Below are 11,539 nucleotides of genomic sequence, written 5' to 3' on the forward strand. Positions count from 1 at the left end.
ATTGTTCCAACACTGTCAGGAGCATAAAATGGGAATATCCAAAATCTTTACAGTTTTTTTTTTTTAAAATAATAGATTTGTTTGGGTTTGCTTTCAGTCATAGCAGGAAATAGATTGGATAATTATTCAGGAAGTTCAGTAAATGTCTAAAAGTGGAACTTTAATATGTCCTACCTCCTAAACCATTATTTTTAAGATAGGGCTGCTGGAATTACAAAATAATGCATTTAATTAAAGCATAATTGGAAAAAATAATCGCCAATTTCGTTCACATTCCAGTTGCCGTTCCAGAGCGGACGTGGACGGTTAGAAAGCGCTCAAACTTCACGCTGATTGGTCTCGGCGGGAAATACAAAACAAATCGCAGATGCGTTCCTCAGCAGGAGTACGAGATACTACCGCAAACCAATAATTCCGCATCGCAGTTCTTATCCGATACTCAACTAGACAACAACACGAATTCATAAATAAATTCATTATAAAAACAATAACAGAAAATTTCACCGGTCAGATTACATCTTTAACTGATTATAACATAACGACGGAATCATCATCATAATCTTGGAAGACTTTCGTTTTCTATATTGGAACTCTCGCCAGTGGGATAATAAATCGGAATTTATTGGATTTTTTACATAATTTTTCAATCAGTGAGATACTGGGACAAGAAATTTGGTGAAAAGTGTATTTTAAATTAAGGATTATGAAACTGTATGTGGCACTATGTCTTGCATTTCTGCAAGTTTTTGGAACCACCGGGGAAATGGTCATAGAGAATCGTATGCCTTTATTAAAATCAAAACGTAAGTAGAATATATATATATATATATATATATATATATATATATCATCTTTCTTGTAACAATATACCTACTCATATTAATTTTGAAAAAAATCGACAAACTTCTAATCCAAAAACCTATTGTTATACCTTCATGTACGCATTTCAAAATAGGATTTGTAAAGCTTTAAAATTTTTTGCAAAAATATTATAATATGTTAAAAACACATCAATTCGTTAGATTGGTCGTACAGAAAATCATTTAAAAACTATTAATAAATTATCATTATAATTATTATTATTATTATTATTCTTTTATTTTTATTTTGATGAACTTATAGCGTGTTTAAGACCATCTCTATAGTATTTCATTTTATAAAAATGATTGATATTATCGGTAATAATTAATCAATAATTAGTCAAAATTGTAAAAAATTATAATAGAGAGTAATTTTATTATTAATAAATTTAATTGTGTATAGTAATGTATAAAATTTTCAAGTTTTAAATAATATACATAATTAAATTTTATAATGTAATTTATTGTGTATAAATAATATAAGGTTTCTGCATACTGACAATGTTGCTTATAGTGACTATTAAAATATTTAAAAATGAAAATTCAATAAGAAAATTTTGATTTATTTATTAATAATTTATATTATGAATATTATGAAGAAAAAGCACAAATTACTATAAATTATCTATTATTTTTTTTATTATGTTACTCGGTCAACATTATTGACACAACCTTTGAAAATTTGTTTTCGTTTTTACACCGCTACGTGCTCATTTTTGAGGTTTAAAATAGTTCAGTTTATATTTATCCTACTAATTAAATTTGTTAAAATTAACCATAAGACTTTAATTTACAGCTGACTGGCTTGGAGTATGCCAAATGTCCAATCCAAACAAGGACGACTGTTTCAAAAATCTTTTTGAAGGAATGTTTCCAGCTTTGTCAAGAGGTAAAATAGATATAATAAATTATAAAAAATATTTGAAATGATAAAGAATTTATTTAGAACAAAATGTATGGTAATTACAATAATTATTTTTACATTACACAAATATTTTCTGGCATATCTAGCACAATTACTTAACCCATTATGTCATGAATGTAAAAATCCCAAACAAATAATTCGACTTACGTGATTATATTTGGTAATTGAAGATTTTAATATATTCATGTTATGTATTCAATGATCAAAACAAAAGTAAAAAATTGTTTGTAATGTTATTAATCTAGTTTTTTAGTGTTACGATCATGTAACTCGTTACAATAACCCAGATCGACAAGTCAATGATGAATACAAGTATTTATAAAGAATAATGATGTAAAAAAATATTTTTTCAATTTTACAACTGCACATATAAATTAGTTATGATTGGCAATTTCTTGCTAACTTTATGTAAGACCAAGTAAAAACTAGGTTTCAAAAATTCCATAATAAATTATTCCAATCTTAAATAAATATTTATAATTAAATCACTTTTCGTACAACTATAATATTTTAGAATGTTTGTTTAGTACTCTATTGCAATGTAAATTTTATGAAATACAAAAAAAAATTTTTTTAATTATTAATTTCGATAAAAAAAAGTTCAACTGACTTGCAACTGCAAACTCAAAGTTTTTCTAATTTTGGTGACGAGCGATTCAGAATGACTTAAAACGTTTAGATAACGTAGAATAGTAAATTGGATTTTTTGATAAAGACAAATCGTTTATAAACATTTTATTTCATAGGTTCGTAAATTTTAAAATATTTGAAAAATTAATAATGAGAGCCAGTAATTTTAATAAAAGGCAAAGGTTTGTTTTTTGATTTTTGATCAAAAAAATTTAGGTTTGGATTTTTCGTATAAAAAAATAATCTGGATGTAAATAAATTAGTCAAAAATATTATTAATAAATTAGTAATTTATACAAAAACTAAAGTCGTGAAATTTAGATTATATATTCTGAAATTAAGGCAATGAATAATGCATTGGAATAACTATAGGAAATCAAAATTATCTAGTTTTTCATATTGGCAATTATTTATAGTATAGATTTTTGGTCATCGATTTTAGCAAGTTATAGCGTATTATTTTATATTTTTTTAGTATTGGTTCATGTTAAAATAAATAAAAATATTTGATAATTTTAATATCTTCATTTAAAAAAATGAATAAATTTTTACTGATTGACAGTTGACTATTCTAATAGTTTTTGGTTTTAAAAAATACCTTGAGTTAAATAGTAAAATGTGAAGAAGACAGGTTGCAACTAATCACAATTAGCTATATTCAAGCTAATTTTAGCAAATTTTTTTATTCAAAACAGATTCTAGAATTATACCCTTTTGTAAGTCGTTAGTTTTTCATTAAAAACAAAATTTGTTATATTTTTTGTATTGGTAATTTTCCTGTAATATTGATTATAAAGTTTTATTAATCATTCTTTTAGCGTTATTTTATGTGAATAATAGATAGTACTGCCCTAGGGCAGGTCCATGGGCTGAGTTAAACATCAAATCGATTTAGGGAAAAATATTGTGAAAGATTACCCATTGCCATTTCTCATCGCTGCTCAAAAATGGGGTTTTTTAATTCGAAACATATTTTGCTAAAACAAATAGAATATCTATCTGTGCTTTTAGTCAATTTAACATATTTTGAGCAAAATTAATTTTTGCACAGAATTATTTAATTTGTAAACCTTGAACGACATCTAATCGAATTTATACCCGGAAAACATCAGCATCAATTTTTTTAATATTTGTTGAATAGCAATCAGAACAATTTTATTCTATAAGCCGTTTTTTTATTTATTTTGCAATAGACAATCAGAATACATTTTTTCTATAAGCCTATGTGATGATGTTATATATGGCGTTTAAAGGTCTCCACCATTAAAGAGATCCTCTGCTAGAATTAATCTATAGCTGTCTGTATATAATTTAATATTGCAGATCCTTTGGCCATTTCTTTTTGAGTCTTTTTGTTTGTACCATTTTGTTGATGATTTTATAAGCCATTGAGCTATAATTTTGATCCCCAAACATCAAATGTGGCGGGGTAGAAGATTTGCAATAAGATACTTCTACTTTCTCAAATGAGATCTCTAGGAACACCAATAATTTTACAAATTTTTATCTTATCCCAGGTATTCCAGAAATAGGTGTAGCAAGTTTCGAGCCTCTGCACATCGACGGAGTCATGGTGTCAAGGGGATCAGGAGGTCTGGCCCTATCAGGCGGCTTCCGTGACCTGCAGGTCGGCGGTCCCAGCAATGCCACCGTACAAAGAGCAAGGTGAATTTGCCGCTACGTTTACTTTCTCTTGCTGCTAGAATACGATTTATCTGATATTCATGCAGTCGTCTATCTAATAAATATATCGTGCATGCACACAACATGCAGCTGCATCGGATGCACAGGAAAGCACGTCATAAATACTCTCGCTCGGGGAACGAACCGATAAATTGTAATGAGTTAGTTGATTTATTACTTCGGATAGAAATCACATAACGCGATATTTTTCATAACTAAAACATTGTTATTGGTTAGGAGACTGCCGTGTGTTTGTATTTTTATATAAAATTACATTCTAAAATTGCAAGTATTAGAGGGAACATTGCTTTCCTTACACGTTTTGGACCGTAACTTTTTCATTAGCATTATTTATTTGCTTGCGCAGATTCACTACAAAATATGGTCAAAATGTAACAACACAAACCAATAAAAAACAAACCAGTATTTACTCAATCCTCAGAATAGAGCTTCATCTTTCAGCATCATTATCACACTTTCATATAAGTTCTAGGTTTCATAATCTAAAAACGGAATCATGTGCAATTTGACCCCACCATAATTATTAGATTTTTAATGCGTTTATTTTCGTAATTAAAACATCGTTATTGGTCAGAAGTCAGCTGTGATCTTGTATTTTTATATCGCTATCAAAAATTGCTTTCCTCCGATTTGGACTGTAACTTTTTCATTTGCTTTTTTTATTTGCTTGCACAAATTTTCTACAAAATATAATTCAAATATAACAATGCACGCCAGAAAAAAATATAAACCAATATTTACTCAATCCTTAAAAAAGAGCTTCATCCTTCAGCATTACCATTCCACTTTCATAAAAGTTCTTGTTTTTATCAGCAAAAAACTGAATCAGGTACAATTTGACTCCACCCTAATCATTAAATTGTTTATCATTTGTCAAAAAGTTTTGTACAATGTAATCAGGAGGTACAAGGTGCATAGACTGTATGGTAGATATGGTAAAATTGGTCCAAGCTCCAACAGTTGTTGCTCAGTGGCCAAGATGTGTGGATGTCAATAATGGAAAAATCACCAATTTGCCTATTTATGACGCTTTACTTTAACTGCATTGTTTAATTTCATTGGTTGTTGAATGTCGACATCAGAATTCCTCATTCTGTTAGTAATAACAGTTCAAGTAAACAATTTCTATTTAATCAACTCCAACTGGAAGTCCAGAGGGTTTTTCAGCTGTGAGTAAAAAATCTCTGAAACAATATTTGGCAAACCAATTTTGACACTGCCGTTTTATTAGGGCTTTATCATCATAATTACCTCATAACTTTTGTGAGATTAAGATGTCTCTTTACCTTTGCAAAAGTTTGATGTTCTAAATTCAATGAACAAACAAAAACTATGCAACGTATCAAAAAGCACATTTGCACAGATAGACATCTAAAACTACCTACTATCTAAAAAGGTATTTTAGATAGACATTTGGAATTCCTCAGCGAATCTAAAAAATCTATTGAAACTATCTAAATTAAAAACGGCAATTACTTAGGGATCGATTCTGCATTACATAGGGAACAGAAAGGCCATGTTATAACCATGTTAACTTTCCATACTCAATATTGACCAAAGCCATGTTGTTTGTGTGCAGTCATGCGTATTTCTCAGGTTGTCAGATAGCAAACCTAACCTAAAAACCGCACAAATGTCAAAGAAAAACGATCTTAGATAACAGCGTGTTCATGACACGGCTTCATAACATACGAGAGACGTTGCAATTTTAATGTAAAACGCCTGAATGAACAGCAAACACACAAAATTTTGACAGTATTCAGTATGATTTAATAGCATAATGTGTTGAAGGTTGGTACGTAACATAGCCTTGCCTAAACTCTTATGCAATAAAATCGGTCGCTTAGTTTCCAACCTAATACTTCTAATCAACCCTGAATTAAAATCGGTTTCTTTTCCAGCATTGACTTTGTTACGAGACAAATGAACTTCGACCTAGCAATTCCCAAATTAAAAATCGATGCCAAGTACAGCCTAAAAGGCAACATCCTGCTCCTTCCCGTGGTGGGCAATGGTGATGCCAGGTTGACTCTGCGAGATGTCATGACAAGTGTCAGCACAAATTTCAGTTTGGTCGAGAGCGAACCTGGCAGACAGGTCCTCAACATCGACACAATGAAAGTTACTTTCATTGTTGGAGGAATGCGCATACATCTTACGAATTTGTTCAATGGAAACGAAATTCTAGGTAATAATAGTAATATGATGTATCTTACCAAGTACCAAGAAATTGGACGACAGAAGTTAAAAGTTGGAATTGGTTTATAGCCAATTTATTTTGTACCTATATGGCAACATTTGAAGTGAACAATCGAAGTGTTGTAAATTTTGTTGTTTATACAAACTTTATTAGATGAATACAACTTATTATATGAAGATTCAAATTGTGAAAAAACAACGCTTATCAATAATAGCAATTTCCAAATAAAATAGTGATTCAATTTTTGACAAATATACCAAGTGTTTATATATTGGGACTATGTAGTTCTATTATAAATTTTAGTTAAACAAGAATTAATTCATTTATTTTTTCCAGGTGCAAGTTTGAATCTGTTCTTGAACCAAAACGCCATGGAAGTTATCTCAGAACTAAGAAGTGATCTTGAAAGTGGTTTAGCCGATATTTTCAAAGCCTTATGGAACAACGTTTTCTCAAGACTTCCTTTAGATTTATGGACAATTCCTTGAACCATTAAAACACATTATCTGTGATCAAAATAATAATCTCTAAGTTAAAAAGCATTTCATTCCAAATAACCATCACGAAAAAAATGATATCGCTATTAAGTAAGTTTCATATAAGTATTATTTTTTATGTTATTTTAGTTTGTAATTTTTATTAAGGTATTTGTAAAATTAATGCACTTTTAACTATAGTTTAATGAAGTTATTATGTGAATGAGAGTATTGTGATAACTATTATTGTTGTTGTATGTTTGATATATTTTATAGATTTATAATGTTGTATCTTTAAACAGAAAATTTACAAAATAAATTATATATAAAAAAAGTTTAATTTCACTAGAAAATTTTATTTAGTATTTTTTAACAAAGGACGATAAAATATTTTCAAAAGATTTTTGACATAGTATTTAAAACTTGTACTTTATACAGGATAAATTTAAATAAATACAGTTCAAATTTAGTGTATTAAATTTGAGACAAAAATCAAATGCATCAAAATTTGTACATTTTGAGTTTTTTAAAGAAAGGAACGTCTGATTTTACTTATATACACGATGACATGCACCAATAGTTATTATTTTTTTATATTAATTTTTGAAATTCTAATGTATAATTTGAACAACATTTGAAAAATTTAATTACAAAGTCAACTTTTTTGATAAATATTGTCGATGTCAGTATGTACGAATAATTACCAAAAATAATCCAAATCAATAAATTGCTAATATTTCAATTTTTGACAAAATTTGAAAAGTTTTAATTGTACAATTTGGTATCAAATAGAGTGAAAACTTGCTCTATAAAATAGATATTTTTAAAAGTTTAAAAGAATGAAATCTCGGAATCTATGATACTTCAAAGAACATGTTGATCTGTGTGAAATAAATTAATTAAAAATTAACACCTGTTTCTTTGAACTTCTAATTTTATATCTTAAAATGTTTTGCAACATTTCTGTTGTCGAACCCAAAGTAAGATTTGTGTACAAGAAATATTACTATAACCAATAATATTAATTTGAGTGTGTAATATTGATTATTAATTATAAATGAAAACATAAATTGATAATTTGACTAAAATAATTTAAAACTGATTTTTTAAAACGCTTTTCTTCAATAACTGTGATAAATGCATATACGTACGTAATTGCATATTTAACAGAGTGTAATCTTCATAATTTCAAAGCATAATTTTTTTCTATTATTCAAATTGACACATTACAAGTTGTAATTTACAACAATTATTGATTATAATGTATAGAAATTTGTATTTTTATTATTTATGAGCAAAGTATCTAATTATCCATGAATAATTTATAAGACATACAAGGAAGACAATAGCTACTAATGATCAGTAACATTGATTATTCATGTTAACTTTCTATCATTATGAGAAGAAAATATAATAACATTTGTAGTGCTGGTAAACAAATTGTCTATATTAAATAAATGCATACATTAAACAATACAAATTTCAGCATAATTTAGAAAAATGAACGTTGAAGAAACGGGCATACTGAAAATGAAACAAAACTAATAATTAAGCGAGCAATTTATATGGTATTTTTTGACTTTATATGGTATTTTTTGACTTTTTGAATATAATAATATTTTCACAAATCCTATTTTCATCAATAATAGTAATACTAGTCCTTACGATTAAATAATGATTCAAAGGTAAGAGGTATAAATTATAGTTTATATTTCTCAAGAAGTTATTTATGGTACACTTGGAAGTTCCTATTTTTGATCCTCAATTAATATTTCGAGTTTCAAAAGTTGTGTATGATAAAGAACAATTTTTTATGTTATTTTTACTATTCCATTTATTCTAAAAAAATTTAATAATAAATACGCCCGAATGGATACAACAGTACAAAAATGAAATGTTTCACGATTGATCATCAGGAGCATTAAAAATAACAAAAACCAATATTATCAACAAATATATATTCAGAGTTTCAATATGTAGTTATTTGGTTTTCTCAAATTATAGAAATTTCTCTAGATTTTTTTTTAAATTTATCAAAAATTAATGATTGATTTTTGTTTTTAACGTCATCACCACGTACATTTTTCTTCTTGGATTTTTGAATAGCAATCAGAATTTAACAGATTTATAATATCGTCGAATTTTATAGGGCAACTTCATAAGGCAACTTACCGAAGGAAAAAATCGCATAAGAAAAAAAGATATTTATATTTCTTTTCATCTTTTTAAAGCCTTCTGAACTATTTGGCATAATTTAGCTAAAATGCATGTATGTGTGTTTGTGGATGTGTAAGTATGCGCGGATACAATTTTTTGTTGACGATTTCAAAAACACGGATCAACTGATTAGAATGATTCAAAAAATATTCGATTACTACCGATAGAGAGACGTGCTGATTAGTTTTTGGCCAAGGCAGGTCCAGCAGTTTCCAAATACCAAAAATGCAAAAAGTGCCTAAAATTGTATAACTCAGTATTTCAAAATATTGAACTTGATTTCACGATGCAATGCACTACTAATTTTTTCTATTAAATTTTGAAATTCAAATGATTAATTTGAAACAGTAATGCCTCGAAAAATCATTTTGAAATTTTGACTAGTTTCGATCCAAGAGTTGATCAGAAGGAGAGTTTTCTAAAGCATTTTATAAAACTATGACCAACATCTACTTTACCAGAAAATTTCCAAAACTTTTATATTTATTCAAATTCCACGTATATTTAAAACAATTTAAAAATTAGTTATTCAAATTTCACATACATTTGTTAATAAATTTCATAAAATTTTATCTTATTTCAATCTTCCTAGAAAATACTGAACATATGACTTGCAGAATTTCATATATTCTTGCGTGCAACAAGTATTACGAAAAACAAAGCGTGAATTTTTTAATGGAACGAGAAATTATATGGTGTAAATTTCTTCATATTTTTTTCTGAATATAATAAATCAAATTTTTTGGTACATTTCATCACTTAGAACACAATTACTTATGTGGTTTCTAGATACAACATTGCATAAATGTTAGACATATATAATCCAGCAATGATAACACATTAAAAACTAACTGTTGCAATAAGGAAATCTTTGAATATTTTTAATTAGAAGAAGTATAATTTTATTTCAAGTGTGATTAATCTAAACATTGTAAATTGAAAAAATATATTTTTATCGCCATAAAAATTCAATAACATCCTTAAGTCGCCAGATATTCATAATCTTATTATTGTGTGCAATATTTTTGTCCTTGAAATTACAGAGTTCATTCAAGTTTTTTCTACAAAGCAAAATATTAAACAATGATAATAGATATGTTTGTCAGTTTTTATTTAACAATAATGTAACGCGTTTTATATCTGTCGGAGGAAAACTTATAAAACAACAATATCTAGCAATTTATTGACTTCTATAGGAATTTATTGCAATCAGTCAAAACGTCATTTGCGGCAAATCTGAAGTGATATTACGGATATTGGCATTTTTATAACAATATTCAGCTTCACTAACAATAAGAATAATACCGTGAAAAAAATATATATTTAAATGTGTGCGCTCCGAAACAAGATTTAATACTACTATACTCGGTATTTGACTATGATCAGATCAGTAATGATATATGGTTTATCTATTTTAATAAAATAAAATAATAAAGAAGTTCGAGGCCTACAAAAAAAACTTCTGAAAAATAAATTCGAAAATATTAAGTACCCAATTACTCTGCATAGCTTATTTCTACATAAACATCTTGTTGAAAACAAATTTTGACTCAGTTTTTAGTACCAAGAAGGAAGGATAAAATTTGCAGAATTAGCCCCCGAATCTCATTATGTAGTAATATTTCCTTTTATATGTTTAGTTTTAAACTTCCATATTAAAATTTCTAAGTCAAGAAGTCCTGAGACACAAAATTTGAGTTTAGAAGTAAAACGTCTAAAAGTTCATCCCAGACAAATTGTTTTCAAGCCCTGATGTAAAGTTTTTGAATACTTAATCATAATAATAAATTTTAGATTGAAAGTCTTGTAATTTTAGATGCCTTAAAGTGTTTTTCAAAAGTAATTTAAATTTTGAAATTAATAAAATAACACCAATAAAATACATATTATATATGGATGCTTTTTCGATGTTGAATATGCAATTTACACTGTTTTAATATTTCAATCACGTTTCTTAGATTTCTGTATGAATCATTCATTCAGTGATTTTTTAAGTTCACAATAAAAATAAATTATTGCGGTCCAATTCTTTCAAATTCATTCTAAAAACAACAAATGGGAATTTACTTATACTGGTACTTTTTGCTAATATGAAAATGTCCGGAATCAACAAAAAATAAATTATAGATGATGGAAATAAATTATATCTATTTTTCTACAAATCTAGTTGTAAATCCACACACTTCAAAATGTACAAAATCAAAAATTCAAAAAAAAATCTATTGTTAATATACTTAAAATTTAAAAGCAGATACTATGATAATCTTGACGTTTGAACGCCTCAATTTTCATTTTAGATTCCTCAAACTATAAAATTTTATTTATTTATTTTTAAAATAAATAAATATATATTTGCATCAAAATCAATTTTTAACAAATCGTACGTAATCAAACAGTTAAAATAAATTTATTTTAATAATTAATATAATTTATAAATAGATACTACAAAGGTAATCTTGAAGTTTTAACTCCATTTTCTTAAAACCCCTCTCTCTCAAATTATTTTAGACTGAAATAGAAAACAAAT

The 11,539-nt window shown here is 27.2% G+C and overlaps 1 protein-coding gene across 1 annotated transcript; it reads left to right on the plus strand.

Moving 5' to 3' along the window:
* The first annotated feature begins 703 nt into the window (after nt 1-703).
* LOC113370255 (protein takeout-like) lies at nt 704-6,807 on the plus strand. The gene is made up of 5 exons (XM_026610926.1): nt 704-803; nt 1,657-1,749; nt 3,933-4,080; nt 6,021-6,307; nt 6,656-6,807. Exons 1-5 carry the CDS (start codon nt 704-706, stop codon nt 6,805-6,807), a joined length of 780 nt encoding a protein of 259 aa, XP_026466711.1.
* The last annotated feature ends 4,732 nt before the right edge of the window (nt 6,808-11,539 follow it).

This window comes from Ctenocephalides felis, unplaced genomic scaffold (genome assembly GCF_003426905.1).
Source record: "Ctenocephalides felis isolate EL2017-DRISC unplaced genomic scaffold, ASM342690v1 CF-g0.4_SCAFFOLD_01492, whole genome shotgun sequence".
NCBI classification, from domain to species: Eukaryota; Metazoa; Arthropoda; class Insecta; order Siphonaptera; family Pulicidae; genus Ctenocephalides; species Ctenocephalides felis.